The 22,282-nt window shown below is 42.6% G+C and overlaps 4 protein-coding genes across 16 annotated transcripts in view; 3 read left to right on the plus strand and 1 right to left on the minus strand.

Annotated features, from left to right (window-relative positions):
• Nucleotides 1–3,564: 3,564 nt before the first annotated feature.
• LOC117602336 (uncharacterized) lies at nucleotides 3,565–13,441 on the plus strand. 2 transcript variants are annotated; one of them, XM_034320210.2, is made up of 8 exons: nucleotides 3,565–3,926; nucleotides 4,052–4,248; nucleotides 4,332–4,523; nucleotides 4,605–4,859; nucleotides 4,926–4,973; nucleotides 5,047–11,102; nucleotides 11,172–11,291; nucleotides 11,371–13,441. In XM_034320210.2, exons 1-8 carry the CDS (start codon nucleotides 3,907–3,909, stop codon nucleotides 11,458–11,460), a joined length of 6,978 nt encoding a protein of 2,325 aa, XP_034176101.2. In that variant the 5' UTR covers nucleotides 3,565–3,906; the 3' UTR covers nucleotides 11,461–13,441. The 2 variants fall into 2 exon arrangements, with proteins under 2 accessions (XP_034176101.2, XP_076547931.1); XM_076691816.1 differs by having other exon boundaries at nucleotides 4,057–4,248.
• Arpc4 (Actin-related protein 2/3 complex, subunit 4) lies at nucleotides 11,373–16,525 on the plus strand. Of its 2 annotated transcripts, none has more exons than XM_034320222.2 (4): nucleotides 11,373–11,464; nucleotides 15,231–15,557; nucleotides 15,647–15,817; nucleotides 15,889–16,525. In XM_034320222.2, the coding sequence occupies exons 1-4, from the start codon at nucleotides 11,453–11,455 to the stop codon at nucleotides 15,892–15,894; spliced, it is 516 nt and encodes a 171-aa protein (XP_034176113.1). In that variant the 5' UTR covers nucleotides 11,373–11,452; the 3' UTR covers nucleotides 15,895–16,525. The 2 variants fall into 2 exon arrangements, with proteins under 2 accessions (XP_034176113.1, XP_034176114.1); XM_034320223.2 differs by lacking the exon at nucleotides 11,373–11,464 and adding an exon at nucleotides 14,394–14,982.
• Nucleotides 11,683–14,222, minus strand: LOC117602344 (uncharacterized). Its single transcript, XM_034320232.2, has 5 exons — nucleotides 14,045–14,222; nucleotides 13,930–13,972; nucleotides 13,683–13,854; nucleotides 13,517–13,603; nucleotides 11,683–13,441 (listed from the first exon to the last, which is right to left on the minus strand). Exons 1-5 carry the CDS (start codon nucleotides 14,121–14,123, stop codon nucleotides 11,939–11,941), a joined length of 1,884 nt encoding a protein of 627 aa, XP_034176123.2. The 5' UTR covers nucleotides 14,124–14,222; the 3' UTR covers nucleotides 11,683–11,938.
• NfI (Nuclear factor I) overlaps nucleotides 16,016–22,282 on the plus strand; it is a 51,172-nt gene continuing 44,905 nt past the window's right edge. For 3 of the 11 annotated variants that reach the window (XM_076691819.1, XM_076691820.1, XM_076691825.1), the window contains exon 1: nucleotides 19,259–20,145. In XM_076691819.1, the coding sequence (XP_076547934.1) occupies nucleotides 20,065–20,145 (81 nt within the window). In that variant the 5' untranslated portion in view covers nucleotides 19,259–20,064. Of the gene's footprint in view, nucleotides 16,158–19,254; nucleotides 20,146–22,282 lie in introns of those variants that run through there. The other 8 variants (XM_076691828.1, XM_076691824.1, XM_076691826.1 and 5 more) reach the window with 8 other exon arrangements.

Below are 22,282 nucleotides of genomic sequence, written 5' to 3' on the forward strand. Positions count from 1 at the left end.
TGATGGCATCAGTGCCTATCCATGATGTCGGCATCATTTCCAAAAATTAAGTTTACACGCTTAGGGTGCAATGAGGCTTTTTTAAAAGTCAAAATGTAAAATCTTTGAAGGGTCGCACGAGAAACTGTGGCGGGCCGCGGGTTGCTCATCCCCGATCTAGATAATTAAATGAAATGTTTTGTTGAGTTTAGTTTTCGCTATGCCTACATAGCTAAGTCTAAGCTTCGCTCTCTTTCACCGAATCTACAGAAAGTAAGCGCTACGAAACCTCCACCGAATTCACTTAATAGCAATGAAGAAGGATCGGCAAGATTAATCGCCGAATTCCACTTACTCTCGTTGGCTGGAGAACGCTGGCAAGTGGAAGTTAAAGCGATCGTGCATCGCGTATCGGCGATATTAATTTCTTAGAACCGTTCATATCTCATGTCAATGAAAACGGGTCGAAAAAAGGGGTAAAAAGGAGGGCGTTCACTGGTTCCTCGACCACACTACCGGTTGGGCGAGTCGAAACCAGCCACCGCGAAAGAGGCTCGAGGCTTCTGGAACGCCAGGCTGCAGCCTCGTATCTGAAATCAACGATGCTTATAAACAGAGAGAGAGAGAGAGAGACTCTCTCTTCATCCTCGATAATATATTCGAGATCATCAACCATGAACATCGCAACAACCGTGTCTCGATGCTCGCGCCTTTCAATATTCCAGTAATTGGCCTTTTCGTTCGTGCATCGAATTACTAGGACAAATTTCCGCTTATCAATTTCCATCGGCGTAGGAATTAATTGGAACGAGACTTCGATGATAGGTTCGTCGATTTCCGCCATTTTTCGCTGCAGGGGTTGGTCCAGACCAGTCCGGGGGATGCTGCGCAGATGTACTTCCGCGCGAGCTGCACAAAGAGAAAACGTGTTTCTGATTGGAGCGGCATCCCTCGTTTCAGGGGTTGGTTCCTCCCTAGCCATTTGGCATTGCGAAAATATGGCCTGTCCTTCATTTTGGGAAACTGCGGCTATAGAGTAACGTCAGTCCGAATCTTTGTTCGTATACTTTATAATTATAGCATTATCAGGATATTCCTGAGGAAGTAGTCGGGATATAGTTATTTACTCGTAATACCTTTTCCGTGATAAACAAGTAGACTTGGCGAAATTATTTTAAAAAAGGATATCTTGAAATGTAGGCGGAAAAAGAAATGAATTTCCTTAGCATAAGGGAAGCGAAAATTGATCGTCCGGAGTCTGAATAACCGTATAGAGGGGCAGACGCAGAGATTCGGCGACGACTGCGCAGGATTCCTCTCTCGATGCGGTGTATCGCGGCGTTTGCCGTTGGCCAACCCCGTTGCGTCGAGGCCAGAGTTAAAGGGTGGCAGAGGGTGCGGTCTTCCTTCGTAATCAATACCAGTGCCGGCTTGGCCTCGGTTTCCCAGCCAGGCGAAATCCTGCGGACGTCCCCTCGTGGGCCACCCTCACGAATTTTTCTTCTTGTCGTCACCGAGTCAGCAACCCTTATCGTTTCAAGGCTTTCGTCGCCGGTGTCGTGACAGAACCGACCCCTACCTTCTTCAATCATAATGGACTATTGCAATAATAATATCAACTGGTGCTGATAGTAAATTAGTATCATCTCGATAAGTTAGCCATTAAAGTAATAACGGTACGGAAATGCGCCTTCCATCCTTGTCTAATCATCAAACAAGTATACAGTATACTTGTTAGTATACTCTTAGAACAGCGTGAGACAGAAACGACATTGTTCTCTAGCGACGTACTCGTGAACCTGACAAAGTTTGGGAAGTTAGCCAAGGTTCCTAAAGAGCCTCTCTTTGCAACGGGTCAGTTGCAGAAAACGAGAGAAACAACAGCAACCGAGCATGCACGGATGTGTGTTCTCGTTCGTTTTCTTCGAGGACGCTTCCTGAAAGGCGAGACCGCTAATTGCATAAATGATTCTCACGGGATGATCGTAATTATACGAGGCGCACATTTACTCTTTGCCGTTGCCTTCGAGAAGCGTAAACGCAGACGCGTGGGACTTGCGTATACTATGAAACTCGGCCGCTTAGCGTTGCTTAAATCATTAATTAGTGCCGCACGCGCTACGCTGCACCCTTGTTAAAACGCAGAATTTCGTGATGTACGAGCAAGCTCTATCTGCAAGTATAAACGTGTTTTTTCAATTTCAGAGTATCAAATTGTTTTTTCTATAAAGTTATTTATCGTATGTTACATAACTGTCCTTTGTCCATGTTTTTTACATGGGAGAATAGGGTTCTAATTGCAAGTTAGGTTCTCCTTATCGTTAGTGTTTCCCTAGTTTTTCCCTAGGCTCTCCCTAATCGTAAGTTCTAAGATCATAGAGGGTTCATATTTCTACACTTACCTCTAACTAAGAAAAACCTATATTAACCTCTTAACTTAACAATTATATTATAACAAGTGTATTTTGTCCGAGTATTCTCGGGCTTTTTAATATTTAATTGTAAGTATACATATTTTATAAGACCCGATCATCGTCATTTGGTAGTTTTCAATGCAATACATACCTTGACTAACCTACACTTAGGATCTCCATAACACATTACCGACGGAGCATTTTTAACGTATATTTCACTGAAACGAGAATTCTCGTTTCCCGTCGGTAATGTGATAAGAATTTGAAAAGTTTGAAAACGCATGTATGTATACCTTTATAAAAGGAATGGGACAAAAATTTCAAACTGTTTGCAGCATTTCATGAACGTACAACGTCCGGTGAACCCTTTCTCTGATTTATTCTATTTATTCCTTACGAGTGAGAGTTAATTTTATTGTAAACACGCTGGCAGTGAAATATGCAGCACGCGGCGTTGCCAAATAAACGGTGCGTACGAAAACCCTCGAAATTCCATTCGAAATTTTTCCAACGAAAGTGGAAAGTATGTCTGGGACGTGGAATCCAGTGTTCTTAGCAGTTTCTACGTGACAAGAACCCTGATTCCTAGAAACAATTTTTCTATATTGACTTACTAAACATAACGCGAAGTATTTTTACGCTATAGCCGTGTGCATCTTCTCTGTTGCGAATTTATTTTCGCCGTCATCGGTGATTTGCATTGATGACACTTTCAAGGCTTTCTTTGTTGACATTCGAATGCATTTCGCATCGTGTCTACGTGAGATTCTCTGCGACGCATCTTTTCCGATTATTCCGCCGCAACGAACGCACCATGCTCCACTAAGATTGCACAATCTGTCGGCGCCTCCCCTCAACAAAATACCAAAATGATGAGAATGCACCTATGTCTCACGGGCTACTGACCGACCAAATCGTGCAGGAAAACGTTTCTCTTCGTTTTATAAGCCTGTTAATGCATTCTTAATGATAGCCCTTTCTGCTTACCGGAACTTCCATTTTTAAGTCTGATTGAACGAGTCACAAAACTGACCCCTTCAATCAGATCATCGTTCAAAGATTATGCAAATTATTTTAATGAACATCCAGTCCTTGATCATTAATTTTTTCTGCAATTATTCAAAGATTCTTCTTTAATATTTTAAGTAATACAAGTACTTCATCGGTTAAGGTAATATGAACGGTGTATATTGCAAAAAGACCGCCGCGACCATAAAGCGCTCAGCCATCTAGCAGGAGTTCATTGAAACTATTGACAAAATCGGTAAAGAAGTTAAAAAAGAGATAGAAGAAAATCGATAGATGGCGGCTAGGTTTAAATGATTGTCGCGGCCCTCGACATCGGTCCGGCAGAAGTTTTTATTTCGCGTATTTCGCGATCGGGTCATCTGAAGGATCGAAATGTCAGAAATTCGGCAGGAATCCTCGAGCTTGTGTAATGTCAGCCAGAAGTGACGCATCTGCGCTTTTCGCAGCGCGTACTTCACGCAAAACGATGCCAAAAGGATAAATTATGCCTCGAAAAGAGAACACGTAAGTGTCCATTAGCTGATTTCTAACCTTACCGTTCATCTGGAGGATCTTCTTCCTTATTTTATTCTCACGTCATATTCTATTGAAAATGAACAAAGTGATTGTTAACGTGGACGTCTTCTTAGCAAAGCGAAAACATGGGAGCGAGACAGAAGAAAACGTATGAACACATACTTCAAAACTCTGGCAGATCTTTTGCCGCCGAATCAGGAGGGTCGGAAACGGAACAAGGTCGACATCCTGATCCAGGCCTCAAAGTACATCAAAGACCTCCATAGCCGTACCGAGGAATTGTTTTTGGCTCATGCTTCGGAAGCGCACAGTAAGCAAGCGACATGGCTCTTAAAACAGAAACCCACGATTTCTGTTCATCTTTCTGATGTTTCTCTTATTCCTTACACCTAGAGGAAGAATTGGCCCGTCTGAAAAAGCTTGTGACTCAGCTTTTCTCTCGTACCCAGTTATTATCTACACTTTTAAAGGAAGCTGGAATATCTGTACCTGCAGAACCGGCACTTGAAAAGATATCTCCTTTAAAATGGTCTAACAAGATCAATGTAGAAGATGCAGAGAACTACTTCAATAAAGTAGAAGAAAGTAAGGATATCGGAAAGGATCTAATTAAAGTGAGAACAGTTGTAAGGGTTTTGGGTGTCTGTAAAAAATATTTGGTTTCAGTAAAAAGCTCTGAAAGCAAGAGGGAAAAGTCTGCAGAACTTAAAGTGCCTTCTAAAAGGAAATCAGTTAATTCTTCTAATTCGTCTAGTAAAAAGTTAATGGAAAATAGCAACGTTTCTAAGGATGTGAATAACTCCATTGAGAATCAAGAGAATGAAGCCCACTGTGTAAATAGTAAAGACGATAATGCTGATGCAACAGGCAATGTATCAGAAACTGGTTCGAAAGAATCGGAATGCTGCCAAACTAACACAAGTAAATACCTCTTCGTACCCATATATTAAGTACTTGGCTAGATATTTTACTATTTGTTTTAATTAGGTTCCAATGTAGCGGTCTCTCGTCCCGTGAACGGTAAAACAAACAGTGGTAGGTATGAAAAGATCTCATGCAAGATTACAGTATCTTGTAAAGCTTATAAAATAAAATTTATTATTGTCAGCATTGCAGAAAGTAGAATCCCAGAAAAAGGTAAAAAGGAAAACGAAAAAGAAGGACGAGAAAAAATTGTCAACGCCATGTGTAAATAATTCGGTAACTAGTCTGACTCCAAACACTCTCATTTTGTCCGGCGGTAAATTAATGCCTCTGGTAACTCCTATGACATCAAATATCATTGTAAATACTCAGCAACAACCTGCGAATCCCATAATCCTTGGTAACGCTCAACAAAATCAAATGATCGTTATGCAACCGTTGACGAATCGTGTACAAAATCCTGTCGTTTCAATTTGTAATCAAACCTTAATCAATACTGTACAAAAAGTTACGTTGAACACGGTGCCAAGCATCCGCGCTAACATGGTCGTCGATTCCCAGAATTGGGCGTCGAATGTAAAGAATATAATCAACGCGACAAAAATCGGTGGTCACAAAGGTATCTTGCCAAAGGGTAAAGAAGTTACGAAAACTACAATGACCTACAAAGTTCCTATTCCGGCTGTCCATAAGGAAAAATTGGAGAAATCGAAAGAACACACCACTAAGAAAGACACTGACGTTAAATTAAAAGTTAGTAAGAATCATACTAAAAATGTTAAGAATCAGCAGGCTGCAGAAACAACGGAAAAGAAAAATGAAAAAGAAAAGAGCGTGGAAAGTACTGAGAATCAAAAAGGATCCCTTAAGCGTCCTTCAAATGCGGAAGCTGACTCCACAGATGAACCTGTTGATAAAAAACGGAAGATTAATGAAAACAGTGAAAGTACCGTTCAAGTACAGACAGTATCTGTTTCAAAATCAGATTTTACCGTGACCTGTAAATCCATTGAAAGCTTAAAGCACGTGATAGAGAAGATAGGCGAAGATACGAACGAAGGTAAGGAGAAAGGTAATTGTCCTGCTCAATCAGGGGACAAGGAGTCGTGTAATGAAACGAACGTAGAGTGTTCGGTTTTATTGAGCACCAATAGTGTAAACCAGGAAGACGTCAATGATTCTTTAAAGTCTGCAGACGTGTTAAAACAGGACAGCGTTCAGAAAACCGCAGACACCTCATCGCCAGTCACTTTCACAGAGGAGCATCTGAAATCTAGCAGCGAGACGATAGCAATTTCTCCTGAAACAGGCTTCAATATTCCTGTAGATGATACGTTAGAAAAGTCCAACAACGATAGTGATCGTTCCAACTCTAAATCACCTTTGACAGAAGTTGAAGAGGCGGTCGAAGAGTCTGCAGAATCTAAGAAGATGAAAGATGTATGTAATCTTGGCACAGAGTTTGACAATCTGTTAGAAGTAACACCTAAAGAGGCGGAGGCTGTTGAAGGAACAACCAACTTGGAGAGCAATAAAATTATTCTGAATCTTGATACAAACACCACGACGACCTTAAAGCCAGAAACTAATACTGCAGTTCAGACTTCAGACGCTGCAACGTCGTCGTCATCGTTGCTTCCAGTGAACATAGTAGAGGATGACTCCAAGCTTATTAAAACATCAAAAGATGAAGTATCGAAGACATCTCTGTCATACAATACAGAAAATTCTTTTGTGCCTATTGGCAGCAGAGCTGACGGTCTTCACTCGGACCTCTCGAACGACATATTTGCCTCTCTTCAAGTTCCTTCAAGTTCGCACAACCCAGAATCAATATCTCCTACCGCAGCATTCCTAATGGCTTTTCCATTGGTATCCTCGTTAAATGGTAAAACTGAGGTTCTGGAAGAGGAGATGAAAGAAGACTTCAAGTACCACAGTCAAACTCCACCCATGCTGCTGCAGATTGGAGCCATGGAACCCAACAGTTTCAAATTAAAGACTACATCTCCCTCTCATGCTATTGCTGAGAAACGTCTGAAGGTGAATTACGAAGAAAAGAAGAGTGTGAATCCCCCTGTAACCGAGGCAGTGAACTCGGACCTGATTGTCTCTGTAGAATGCAGTACAACCACGAAAGTCCTACCCAAGGTGGTGAGCAACGAACCTCTTAGAGAACCTTACAAGATCGTGCAAAGTGTATTGGCACCTTCTTTGGAGAAGCCTGCTTCTTCGAGCTCCTTCTCTCAGACCCTGTACTCAATTGCAAGTGTATCAGGCACTACTTCAATTGCCACCAGCTCAGACACTGGACATAATTGTCAGAACCAGCTCACAACCAGCTTGCAGAATGCAATTACCAGCAGTGAAAACGTTGCTACTCAAATTGGCACTGTTTCTATATCTAATAAAACAGAGCAGACTAACTGTCCAGTTCAAGCATCTACCTGTGACACTAATGTCCGGTATTCTAGCTCTCAAGATTTTCTATCAACCTACTCGACGATTGTTGAAAACAATCTTCCCAACCTGCAGCAGAATTCAACAGTCTGCAGTAGTGCATCAATTCAGGAAACAAATTCTGCCTCACTGAATCAGAATGTAACAGCTGATGTATCTCAGGCACCCATGGTTCCTCATTTGACTAACACAACAACCACCACAAATTCTACATCTTTGCCTTTGCAGTCCATGCAGATGGATTACACGTCCCAGATGAAGGAGAAAAATTCTGATAGTTCTCGTATAGCCTATGAGATCCATGGTAAGGATCCTCTGATAGATTCCAATATTGTGCCCAACAACAGACTCAATTACACTGGGCACATAGACAGAGTTCTTCCAACATCCTCTCAGAACATCCAGCAAGAGTATTCCATGCAATCTAAAGATGCTTCTCTATCTGTTCTATCTTCACAAGGTATGCAGACCGTTTACGAATCGCAACCCAAAGACACTCATGTCCTGTCCACGCAGCAGAATACTCATCAGAGTTACACGGTGCACGAGAAAGATCACATCATTCAGAATACCCATAACGATTACACAGTGGATCAAAATAAGAATCTATCTCGAAAAGACCCGATACCGTACTCGTCGGGAAACACAAGCGCGTCCAATAGAAATCAAAGTTATTCTACGAAGGAGTCGATGCCAAACTCCTCTGAAGCTCATTTTCAACGCAGCTTTCCAAAGATGACCAAGGATTCTGATTCTTCGGTTACTAATGCAGAGCAGGATGCGAAGTTGAACGAGGTACTGAGGTCGAAACCGCAGGAACCACAGGATCATGGACGCGACACGAATTACACATCATCGAAGAAGATAGACGTTGATCCCTTTGTTCAGACGTTCTCGTACGGAGTGAAAGAGTCGATGAGCACGCAGGCTGATCAAAATGTATTAAATCAAAACACTGATAACATATTCCAAGGAAAGAGAGATGATGCTCAGAGTTATTCTAATTACTCCAATAAAGATACGAAGAAGATTAATACCAGTTCGTCGAACAATATGAACGGTAAACCTCTGATACAAAATACATCTGTTAGTCGTTATTCTCAGCAGTCGACTTCCTTTGTGGCTACCTCTAATTACGAGAATAGTACTGTCACCGAGAACCACGCAAAGTCGACAACCACTGTCGCTCATAATTCTTCCAATTTCAGTATCCTGTCGTGGACCACTTTCTCACCGGTTAGCGGAGGAGGTGGCAACAATCTTGTACAGTTTGACCAAGGGCCAAATCAAACAGACAACACAGAGGCAAAGACAATCTGTGAGAATTACAGTTACGTTCCTTTGCACAAGGAAAATTCAAGTTTCTCAAACGTTTTGAACAATGATGTCTATTCAACGAATTCATCAATGAATAATGTTGACAAGTCCAGGATGAAGACTGGAATGGAAGCACAGAAACAATCCTTCGTGGACCCGACGAAAACAAGAAATATTCAGACTAATGTCCCTGGCAAACAGAGTCGCATGCAAAATCAAAGCCAAACCTCGTCAGGTAACAATGATTACAACAAGTACGGTACGGAAAATAAAAATAAATCCAAGTATGGTATGGAGTCAGACTATATTCAGAATGAATATTCTGGAATGGATCAACAGCAGCAGCAACATGGACAGAAAAATCATCAGACCATGGCTACCAAACACGACAAAGCTGTATATCCAATGTCTGGTTATGATTCCCAGGTGAACTTTGATTTACCCGAAGTCAGCACCCAGATGAAGTACTCTGCGGAGGCTTATGCTGGCTCCAATTTTAAATACCCTGATAAATCACAGCAACAGAGTCAGGCCAAGTATCAGCCTCTAGTTCAGGGACAAATTCCTTCCCTTCAACACGACAGTGTCACGTACAATAACAGTGGTAAACATGGTCAGCAGCAGAGTGGTACAAAGTCAAAAGGAAATCAGCAGCAACACGCGATTAGAGCACCCGTGAATTGGATGATGACACCAGAAATTAAGCATAACACAAACATAGCTGACATCATTTTACCACCCATTGGTAAGGAGCTGGAATTCTGCCAGAATAATCTGTTTGCACAAACACCGTCCTACAATCAAGGAACGCCAAATCAGTTTTACAATAACTATGATGTCACCGCACATGGTTTCCCCAATTTACCGGTTTTGCAAGGTGAACCGAAGAGAACCTCAGAGGTGTTTTATTCAGAGGAACAACCATTTCCTTGGTCTCCTACAAAGACTAGCGTTCACGTTGAACAGAGTCAGTCAGTCAAAGGCATAGATCAACATATTGTCCCATCCAGTCTTCCAACCTTGGTCGGTGATCTGGACTTGGGTACCAACATACCCGAGAAACAGAACTTCCTGTTCAGTCAAGTGCCATCTAGGGTTCCACCCGATCAGAGCAAAGACCCTAATAAGGATAAAGAAGGGAACGTCGCAGGACGTGATTTTCATACTGTGCTGAATAATCAGACTGTTCAACACCCAGGGGCTGGATCCTCCTTCCTTTCTGTGAGTCAGCTGGTTGAACACGAGAAGGCTGAAAAATCCCATCAGCAGCATCACCAGCAGCAACATCATCATCATCATCACCATCACCATCACGCCCATCAACATCAACAGCAGCAGCAGCAGCAGCAACAACAACAGCAGCAGCAGCAACAGCAGGCTAGGAAACATCAGAGGAAAAGTAATGCTAGTCCTAGAGGCAACAGCAAACGTCAGATGGATATTCGAAAACAAAATTCAGGAAACGATCACCTGCATCAAAGGCACGAAGAGCAGAAGTCATCGGGTCATACATTCCCCGAACAAGGATATCAGCAGCAACAGAAATATCAGCAGAATAATATTCATTGGAGAAGTAGAAATTGTAAGAGCAATTATACCGCAGAGGCATTGATAGGAACTAATAGCAGTGTTCACGATACAAATCAAGATAAACATCCCTCCATCAAGTTCTCTACTAATTATTCTCAGAACAAGTTTCAAACCAGTTTGCCCACCGCAGACGCTGTCATGCCTATTAATTATTTCTCGAACGCAGACGATGGAAGTGGCTATGGGCAAATGGTCAATCAGAATTTCAATTCATATAGCTATTCCTCGAACACGAATATCTATCCTACTTCAAACTTCATCACCAGCATATCAAACACACCTACCAGTTACATGATGCCGTTGCACGACAACACCGACTACATGGAAGCAAACGCTTTCCTTTTATCAAATGTGACCGTGTCCTCGTCCAACTCTTCGTCAACTACGTCCACTGTAACGACTTCAACTTCCAATGTGAACAGCAATGCAAAGAATCATCAGCATTACGGGAAGCACCAGAACTGCGACAAAAGAACTTATTCCACTAACGTGAAGAAGGGGAAAAGGAAAGGTATCGATGGAACGATGCAGAACTTGGAATTTCCTCTTTCCGGTATCAATTCGCCGTTGGAAGATTATCATCATTCGACTACGTTTTTACCACCGCCTCCGCCACCGCATGCTAGCCCTCTTTATCAAAATCATCCACAGGCAAATGTGTACACAAAAGCTGTGAATGGATTACCACCTCCACCGTCTGTAGCCGGTCCTCAGGGTGTACCGACGGTGGCTACAGCTGGTTTCCCGATGAATCCAAACATGCCAAGGGGTGGAATCGTTGCCAGTAATCCAATGACTATGAGCCATCATCCCTCGGGCACTAGTCTCACCAACTTCAACTTGAGCACCATTTTTCCAGAGATGAACGATAAAGTACGTGGATCATTAGATCACCTTAATCCTGTATGCTCATTATATTGGGTTAATTGGATTATTTCTTAGATTACAGGATACAAGCCACCGAATGGTATACCTCCTGGTTTACCACAGCCATCGAACCAGTCTGCAGCTTATACGCAAAGGTCCAATTATCCAACGAATCCCCTCTGTCATTTGCCACAGGTTTGTTTCACAGATGAAGAAACAAATGTCTTGAAACTAAAGTAAAACGTTAATAATTGTGATTGTAAAATTCTTTCAGGTGTCCGAAGGAAGTCAGTTTGGTAATAGCATTCCTCCTCCTCCTCCTCCTCCACCTCCCCCTGGAGTAATCCATTACAAGAATGTGTGATAATGTGAGTATGATTGAGAAATGAATCGTTGATTAATATCAATGACTGTACATATGTAAATAACTGTGTAATTGGTTAAATTATAAAGAGTTTGACTTTACGTCGCCGTCAGCTTGATAATGTTGGGTATATTAAAGAAATGAGTTTAGGAATGAATTATAACAATATAAAACTTACTTTTTATTGTACAATCGATTACAGTTATGCAGTTTTTATATTTATTCACAAAAAAAAAGGAACGTTTTATTATCTTTTGTATATAACTGGGACACTACCAGTAAATACATATGTATATTATTTATTATTAACAGTTCATTAACATTTATCTTAGTTACATATTCGCATGCAATTTAGGCTTTCCTTAATTAGAGGGAAGTGTTTCCAACATTTTACTCTTATCCAAGAGAAGCCTATGTTGCACCTCAATCTAAACAAGTATCACAGCATACATTTCCCACTAAATATCTCCATGTTCTGTTACCTCACCTCTTTGGTAGGTGGTTTCAACGGTATCTTACCGAAGCTAAACTTCTCTGCTAAATACATACTCTTCTCGTCGTCCGTTAATTGATTGTCCATGGAGTAAATACTTTCGTCGATAATGGCCGTTATTGTCGCGGTGTACGTTGGCTTTCCAAACGGCCCGCTCGAGGCCACCGTTGTAGTGTTAGACGTTTGACTCTGTGCGAAGCCTCCAAATGGAGAAGCACTTTGTTGTACTCCAAATGGATTCGCGGTTGTGGTAGTAACTGTAGCGTTCGTAGACGCGAATGGCGAGGTCTGTATTTCGCCAAATGTGGACGACGCGAAGGGTGAAGTAGTGGTAGGAGGTGTACCAAAAGTGGCGTTAGTATTCGTAGTACCAAATGGTGCACTAGAGGATGTAACGGTGGTACCAAACGTTTCACCAGCGGTCCCCGAGCTCATGCCAAACGCAGGCTTTGAGAAAGCAGTTGTATTGGTAGCGTCAAATTGGGACGTCGCGGTGGAGAACGGACCAGCAGTGGTAGACGACGTTGTACCAAAGGGTGCAGCGTTGGGTGTGGACATGGTAGGCGCAGTATTCTGGGCACTACCAAATATACCCGCGGCTGGTGTAGAAACGGTAGCACCGAAAGCATTGGTAGGTTGAGCGGAGCTGAAAGCAGGCGTTGCGGTATTAGGCGCGCCAAAAATGCCAGCGGACCCTCCGAACGTTGGTTTCTCGCCGAACATCGGGGCAGCTGTGTTTCCGAACGTTGCGGCACCACCAAAAACTGGTGCTCCTCCGAAAGCGGGTACCGTCTCGGCTTGAGAAAATATTCCAGAATTGAAAGTGCCGGATGAAACGGCCGTTCCGAATACGGGATTCGAAGTTTGTAAAGTTGAAGAACTACCGAACGGATTGGGTGTAGTCGTTTTGGCTCCACCGAATATGGATGCACTAGGCTGAGAGGAAGTGCCGCCACTGAACAGAGAGGAGGGAGACGTTGCTCCGCTATTGAATGCCGAAGTCGTCGACTGTGACGTTTGAGGTCTAGCAAACACATTATTCGCTTGATTCGATGATCCAAATACACTAGGCTGTCCGAAAACGGGCTGTGCAGCTCCGCCGCCAAAAATTGAACCGGACGATCCGAAAGTCTGGGTATTTTGTCCTGTATTAAACGCGGGAGCGTTTGTAGTTGCACCGAATACAGGATTGGTACTGGTACCTCCGCTACCGCTGAACACACCTAAGTTACTGCCAAATGTTGGAGCACTACCAAACACAGGATTCGAAGTTGTAGTTGTTCTACCAAATACTGATGTGTTGTTAGGGGAAGCGAAACCTCCACTAAATGGATTGCTTTGACTCCCGAATGTTGTTTTATTTCCAAATACATTAGAAGATGAAGTACTGCTTGGAAGTCCAAGTTGAGGTGTTGCAAAAGAGAAATTAGACGATTTACCAGACGTCGTTTCGCTTGTACCTTTGTGACCTGTTCCTAAAATCTCTTTCTGAAAGAGGAAAAATCATCTGATATTGAAAATTCATAAAAAAACAATACAACTTTTATATCGCATTTTACATACTAATTTTGTTAATGTTTCTCTGGTGGGATTTTTCAAAGCATCCCTTTTTGCTTTCACGTCTTGACACAGTTGTTGAAAGTGTACTTTCTAGGAAAGAACATAATGAAATTAGTTTTTATAATAACTGATAATATTGAGCATAAAAGACTATCAATTGTATACTAACTGCTTGTTCAACCATTCCATTTTTTTGAGCCTGATACATTTCCCACCGTACTTCTTCTGGGGACAAATCTTCCATACCAGGAATACATGGTTTGTCCTTAAGCGGTGCAAAGCAGGATAACAACCACTGTCCTCCCCTTTCGGCACTAAGTATCTCTTTTGCAACAAGAACCCTAGATTCAAAATAAAACGTTCATAAACGTATTCGAATTTGATGCAAAATAATTTCAAACTTTTGCAATACATACACTGTATATTCGTCTTCATTGTACGACTCCTTGTTAGTGTTTGCTGTAAATGGAACAATGGTAATGTCAAAATGAAAAAAATATGCAACGTTGTGTATGAAAATTTCAATCTTACCAAATGTATTTATATGATCAAACTGACAGTACTGTCCAAAACGGCAATTGCCTTGTCGATAATATTTACAAATAACCATCGTGTACGTGACTAAGCGGGTTTAATCTTGTTATGAAATTCTCCGCATTTCGCATTGACAACCATTTACGAGTAGGTCGTTTGTCGTAGTTCCACGTAGTCCACAGCAGAGTGCGTGACCATTTCAGTTTAGTCTGGGCATTTTGATTTTGTGTTTTCTAAAAAGTGGTTGTTTCGCGTAATTTATTACATAAATATCTTCGAATAATTATTTACGCGCGAATCTCGGTTTACTCTTATTCTACATAAAATTTTTCGAATCTTTCCTTTTAAGTCTAGTGATTTGAATGGTCATCACGTGATTGTCTAGTCACTGTTATGTGCAAATTTATAACATTTCGAACAAAAAGGAGTAGTATTACGGGATCGTTACAAATATAAGTAGGGGATAAAATTCATTAAGAAATTAAAGTATCATTAATCCGGTTGATTTAATCGACGATAAGAGCTTTCGAACATTCGCATAGAACGGAATTTGCCAATCGTCATCGTTTAATGCATTTCATTACGCACGCTGCTGGAATGCAGACGTATGCGTAAAAACACTGCGATGATATTTCGCAGGATGTGTTCTGAATTTATTCAAGTTTGCTGACAATCTGTGTTTATTTTCGTTGGGATACGTGCATTCGTAAGATATACGAACGGATACTCGTTATCAGTGAAGTTCGGAACACGCCCCACACGCCGTTGAACCTGAACCGGCTGAACCCAACCCCTTGATATGTACAGAACGTAATGTGTCATTTTTCACGTGTTTCCGTGAACTTTTCGTGAACGGAGCGAATTGTTAAAAGGGACACGACGGTATCGCATTTGGATTTGAAATACGAGAATTATCGTTGTTCCTCAGCAAGATGGTAAGCGCTTTTCCATGATCTTCGCGAAATAGGTTATGGCGATCTATAGTTCACGAAACGATAAATTTCTTTATCGAAGATGCACGGTGTGCACACAGTCGCGGTTTATTTGCTTTTTCGATAAGTTATTTTATAAGAATACATAAATTTATTAATACAGTGCCAAAAAGTGTGGTTATATCACCACCCAGAACATATTTGTCGGTATTGGTTATAATTTATTGTTAACATTTTTCTTTTTTTTACAGTCGGGAACGCTGAAACCTTACCTGACAGCGGTAAGGCGAACACTTACCGCTGCTATGTGTCTTGAGAATTTCTCGTCCCAGATAGTAGAGAAACACAACAAGCCTGAAGTCGAAGTGAGAGCCAGCAAAGAACTTCTTCTGACACCAATATTAATAAGCAGAAATGATAAAGAAAAGGTGCTAATTGAATCGAGTATAAACAGTATGAGAATAAGCATCGCCGTGAAGCAGGCTGACGATTTAGAGAAGATTCTATGCCACAACTTCACAAGATTTATGACGATGAGAGCAGAGCATTTCATCATTCTCAGGAGAAAGCCAGTAGAAGTAAGAATTTCTTTGTAAAATCAAACGATGATTTTTTAAAGTTTAAGAGAAAATTTAATGTGGCTAAAATTTTTCATATATTTACGCAGGGTTATGACATTAGTTTTTTAATTACAAACATCCATGTAGAACAAATGTACAAACATAAAATCGTAGACTTTGTCATTCATTTCATGGAGGAGATCGACAGAGAGATCAGCGAGATGAAGTTATCAATGAACGCTAGAGCTCGCATTTGCGCGGAAGAATTTTTGAAAAGGGTCAGTATTCGGATGAAATTAAATATACCAATAATCATCGGTGTTGATTGAACTAGTATTTTTTGTTCCAGTTTTAATTTCTTGGACACAGTGTGTGACCAACATAGCAATAATTGCAAAACGCCAGTTCGCTAAAAGGAAACAGTGCCCATAAGTTAAGCCGGTTGATTAAACCGGGCGTATATTATGGATAATTTCCTCTAACATACCCGAAACGGCCCTTATCCAACAACCGCCAATCCCTGCTGTTCTCCAGTTAACGAAAATCTATTAAAATAAATTTTTCCACTTAATCGATGTTATATCCAGCCGTGTAACGAGTAACAAGTCTGACGTACATGTAAGTACAGCAACGATATTAATTGAACGCTCGCGTACAAATATCAGGTCGTTCATTCTCCTAAAGAAGGAAACGATAGGTGAAACTGGCATTCGTTCAAAGATCGTGCCGTTCTAAAACTAATTCCCAAGTCCGAGGTATAAATATCGAAAATGACGAAACCTGTGAAAATCACATTTGTAAAATTTTCACACGACGAAGGTGACTGGTATCGATGGGAGGGAGAGATATATCAAGGTAGACTTCTTTTTCGAGTCTAGATCATTTTTTCTTCTTATAATCGTCTTACGAACTTCAACGATAATCTGCCCACGGTGTGTGTAGATTTTTACATATGCAAAATAGATATATATATATATATATATATACCAACGAATAAAGTATCACCATGGACGAATATCTTTTCTTATCAAGATACTTTAGTGATATCGGTTGAATCGTTACTTACATAATTGAACAATATCGTGGCGTATTTTTACTTGAAGTTCATAGTTAACGGGAGAGGAGAATATAAACACAGATACACCGGGTATGAAGACGGGAATACAGAAGCTTATTTTGTCGGTTATTAGGGACACTTTTTATGGACGTATATACAAGGTGTTCGAAGCGTAAGCAATTATAAGATCAACTGACGTCCACCAACACACATAACACATACAAACTGATATCCTAACACATTGAACAACTGCCAAACATCGTTTAGCATAGCGAAAGAGGGACTGTAATTACGATTGTCTTAATCAGTACGATAGCGCTAAGGAACCAAGGGGTATTCTTTATTGTAATTACGAGGAAAAAAAAAAAGTTTCATTATCTTTATCGATACTGTACATTGTTTCGCGTGCAACGCGTGTGGAGCTCTTTGCACATCGATTTCCATTTCTTTCGGGATTTTTGAACGGTGAGACTAGCGGATAGTTTCACGAGAGTAACTTCTTTTATTTCTTCTCCTTTTACACGGTCAGACGAGCAATTTGGCAAATGCCTAATCTGTTGTACAGAGCAGGAAAATGTTGAAGTACGTGCTTCACTTGAACAGCCACGATCGCAATGAGAAAGAGTGAGAGGAAGAATGAGAGAGAGAGAGAGAGAGAGAGAAAGAGAAATAGAGATAGAGGCGGTGTATGCGTAAAGCGTGCAATTCCTTTTTTTGCATTTATAAAGTTCTATTTATCTTACGAGTCATTGTAACCATATGATTTAATACTAATGTAAATATAAATAAACGAGAAGAATCATCGTGAGGATTGTACCTTGAGCATCCTTCAAACAGGAAACTATTTCTTTTTTATAGTTTCCATGACATGTATGATTCTTAAATTAACTATATTATCTCTCGGTCTTAAAGTACACCTGAACTTCCTCTCTTCTTTCATCAATTCTTTCCCAATTCACTCTCAATCGTTCCATCTTTCTCTCTGTTACGGGTCACGATTGACCCGGTTATAATTGTTGGGGAGTTAAGTAATAATTTGTGAATTTTTTAAAAGGCCCCTTCGCGACGCAACACGATCAGCAACGAGTCAAATGTCCCCCTCGAAATCCGTCACGTTTCACAATGACTCGTCTTCTCATGGAGAAGGGTGCTCTGGTAGAGGCCAGTCGGTCTTTCATACCGTTCACCAGTAGTCCGCGAGTTTTCCGACCAAGAAGTGTCGCTTCGTTTATCGCGCGGTTCCCCATTTGTATACTCGAACCCCTTCAGTGATGTGAACCCCCGTATACGCGAACTTAAGTTTAACATTCTTTATGTAAGCAGAAGAATTATCCATACTTGCGCGGGTGTGATTGAAATTAGGGTACAATTCGATCTCGCGTTATTAGTAGTTCAAAGAAGTATCAAAGTCTGAGGAATACTTTTCGAAAGGTATTAGAAAAATCTTGAAAGGATCAACGACCTGAAAATATAAACCGATAAAAGAGAGAAGGCCGACCGTAGAATCCTGTGACGTTAGCGGAAACTTTTAATCCGGCAGTGTCGTCTCGCGACCAGTTACAAACTTTTCAGCTAGAAGGCTGGTAGGTGGTAGTTTCGCGATGGGGGTGGCACGTAATCTCGTTTAGCGGCCACGATTTCGAGATTACCGCGTTCCAGCCATTTTCCAGGGAATGCTGGAAGATTGTTGACAAACTTCCACCGTCGATGGACCGGTAGAAGGGGGTTGATATTTCCTCGTAACAGGGGTTTTAGCCACGCTGATCCCTCCCGATCGCGGAGCAAAGGGGGCAAAGTCGGTTTCTAGCGGAGACCTTCGAGGTCTACGGTGCTAATTCCTAACGAGCGACCAAAAATACACCGAAAGAGAGACAGAGATACTGGTAGCAGAGACGCGGTGGCTGTAGATAGCTAGTAAGATGAAGCAGGTAGAAACGAGGCTTACGATTAGTCTTCTTTTATTACCACCCCTCTTCTTTAGATTACTCAACAATTTTCATCTTTTACAATGATTTACATATTTATTCATATACCCTGGATGTTTCAAAAAGAGACTTAAAAATCATATTTTCTTCTTTCCGGTACCGTGGCTCTTCCGACTCTCCCCTTCTAATCTCCCCCATCGTTCTGCTCTCTCTTTCTATTTATCTCCCCGCGCTCTAATTCTTCTTCTTTTATTTCCTCCCCTACTTTTCCTCTCTCGAACCCTCAAACTCAGCTGTTCCCTCTCCTTCCTCGGTTTTTCACGAAAACTCTCCTCGTCGGTCTCCTCCGATTCTCCCTACCTCTGTCTCGGTCTCTCCCTCCCGTTGTCAGGCGTCGCGACGCGGCGCGCTCCCGTCGAGCTTGCGCGACGCCGACGCCGACGCCGACGCCGACGCAGCGCCGGTGGCTCGGAGTCGGCGTAGTCTGGGCTCTGCCGTCTCCCGAACGGGAACGGGAAACGGGAACGGGAACCTAGAGAGGAAGAAACCGGGTGTTCGTGGACGTTCTTCCTTCGTCGTCGTTGTCGTCGCCGATTGGAGGCATAATTTTCTCAAATTTTTCTCGCTAAAAAAAAAAAGAAAAGAACGGAAAAAATAAAAAAAAAAAGGGAGAAGGACTGTGGATCGGTAAGGGTTAAAAGCCGGTGGCGGAAGGTAGGGAAAAGAACGAGAGGGAGGTAGTGAGGGAGCTGGTAGAGGGAGAAGGGCAGAGAAGAGGGGCAGGTTAGGATAGGGTAGGGGTTTTGGTAGCCAGAGGGGCAAGAGAGGGAGGAGGATAGGTGTACCGAAGAGAAAGAAAGATAGCGTAGCGAGCCGTGTCTTGCGTGCCACGAGAGAGAATACAGAGAGGGCCTGTAAAGTCGAGAGTTAGGAGTCGTGGCTCGTGGTTAGATAGGATGCGTGTGCCTGGGTGCGGTGTTCCACCACCACCCGACAGCCGCGAACGCGAACGCGAACGGTTCAGCAACGAGGAGACGAGCAGCAGCAGCAACGCGACGAACCGCGGTTACCACTACGACGTGGTTACGAGCAGAAACGCGTACGGCTGCGTGGTGATCGCGCGCGATCAGCGGACCAAGACGCGATCTGCTGGGTGCCGGACAGCCTCCTCGAACCGCATCGGCTCCGGGGACTGTCTGACGGCGGAGACAGCTCGGCACAGATCAGCGGAACAACCGGCAGAGATATCGTGGAACGGACATCTCGCGCCGTTCTCCACCAATTATCGTTCGTACCCCACGAGAAAATCGTCTTTCGCGCCTCGGTACTCGTATACCGGCCACTGGTGCACCTGGAACAACGCGTAGTCGAACCAGCAGGCTGGTCCAACCAAAACGCATCCCCTGCGCGAAACGTTTCCTGCTGATACTCGGCGTACGGCGGCGTCAGGACGACGCTACTAGCGGGCACAGGCTTGCTGGAGGACCGTCAGCGCGGTGCAAGCCGGCTTCAGCCTGTACCTCAGCCGACGTCCCAGCTACTCATGTTCATCCCGGACACACTGAGGAGCTGCATGGTGGAACCGGATGTCTCGACTTACCTGCAGGCCCCTTCCGTAGGACAGGTGGTTCTTACGACTTTCTTCTTCCTCGCGTACACCCTACTCGCTATCGGTGCTCCAGCTGAGCCTTTAACTCTTACGACCCCCTGCTACCGGTACCCCGTTGTTCTGTGTCCTATGTGCTGTACGCTTATTAGACATCCTGTGCACCAGCTTTCTTCACGCTTCCGCGTCCTTTGCTTTCCGTTTTCATTTCACGTTAGCCTATCGATCTCGTGCATTTGTTTTGAAACGCGCCGCTGCTTTGTTTGCTACACAGCAGACCAACGGTGTGGTCGCGTTGATTGCCATGGGGGTGCGACCATGTGTAATATAGTATAGTGATGATTATCGAGGATACAAGGATTACAAGGGTGCATTTGCACCTTGACAACGTTAAATTTGAAGCATCAGTCGTCGAGAACCACCGTGGCAATCAGTGTGTTTCAACCCAACTACCTTTCCCAATTTATTTCAAAAGTTTAACTCGTTTAGAAATATCTGTACCTACTATTTTTTAAAACATTCCATTAGCGTAAATTTATAGTGGGAATGGTGACACTCGAAGGGAGAGTTTCTTTGAGAAATGGGGTTGAAAGACGTCGGGAGAACACGTGCGTCCAGCCAGGTTTCTCGAGCCGCGATTATTGCGACGGATCCGTAGACGTAAACACGAGTGTTTTGTTTGAACACGTTTCATTTTGATACAGTTTTTCATGGAAACTCGTCGATTTATCGTGATTCATCAGTTTAGCTTTGCAAGTGCATCCTCTGAATATTTTTCCTTGAAAATTCTATTTCTTTGTAAAAGGGATATCGTTGCAAAGACACTTAACAAAGCATTGATTTAAAAAAAGAAAAATAGGGAGGGAAAAGAATGTGACGAGAAAGGGTATTAACGAAGAGGGATCCGCTTATTACGCGAGAGGGTGGCAATATTCGTGGGATCGTTTGCAACGCGTTGATGTCGATACACGTATAAATAGGCTGGTGTGTTGTTTTGTATATAGGGTAGGATACATATGTAGGATGGCGCACACGCGAAACTGTCTGGTATTGTTCCGCGTGCCTGTCATATATCCCGATGGCGGCCGACTTCGTTCCCCGTTAGCTCGTCAGCTGATTTTCGGCAATGCAGCTTTCGTTTTCGTGACGCGCTTTCGCGAACCCGTTTCCCTGCTGTAATTATGTAAGGAAACGCCTATTTATACCGATAATCACGGCTCTTACGTAACACCAAACGACGGTTCGCGTCACATGCTTCTCTCTAACCACTCTAATTTTTTATATTTAGATTGCATTTGCTCTTGCGTCGCGATCTTTCTTTTATTTTTTTCCTCTTCGATCATTGGGAACGAAGGGTAGATTCGGTGGGTTTGTTTAACGAAAAAACATTAGGGGGTTGAATTCGAATTTATTCGAATGAATTGGAACAGAGGTGGAATTTACAAGCAAACGTTCTTGCACGCCGATGACGATTCGGAGTAATCAAAAAGGGATTCGTCTGGTTGCTCGCTTCTAATTGCTGCCAGTTTGGGGAAACAAGGTGGTGAGGAAGTTTCGAGAACACTTGGACGCGAGAATCGGAATTTCGGTAGCCCACTTAGGCGGTGAAATGTCGCGTGGATATAGTCGGAGAAGAAGGTTCGTTGTCCGCGACAACGTCTCCAGCAAACTTAGAACAGTCATTAGCGCGACTAACGCGTTATTTACTCTGCATGGTGTCCCTCTTTCTCGCTTTATCCTAATATTTCTCGATCGCTATGTATTGTAATTGCTTGGGAAATTAACGTTACGGAACACGAACAGTCTGACGTGATTTCATGACATAAAAGTATCTCGAAATACGTCTCACGATCAACAGTCAATTTCTCTGAACCTTGAGCTATAAATCGACGTGCCATAAGTGCCATATCGGTATAGTTTTATGTCATGAAATTGTATCCATTATTAGCCTCGTACGAAACAGCAATATTTCTCAGCCGAGTGGGTCACAATTGACCCGGTTGTCATTCGATCGAAAGAAATGTTAATTTTCTAAAGAAACGAATCACCGTGCATAGATGTCCATTTCACAGCAGACGAACAGGAGTTTAGCTATCGATCGCGTGTTCACCCTCTCTCACCCTCTTCTTTTTCTCGCCGTTTTCCTCTTCTGCCG

Source organism: Osmia lignaria, chromosome 13 (genome assembly GCF_051020975.1).
Source record: "Osmia lignaria lignaria isolate PbOS001 chromosome 13, iyOsmLign1, whole genome shotgun sequence".
Classification (NCBI taxonomy): domain Eukaryota; kingdom Metazoa; phylum Arthropoda; class Insecta; order Hymenoptera; family Megachilidae; genus Osmia; species Osmia lignaria.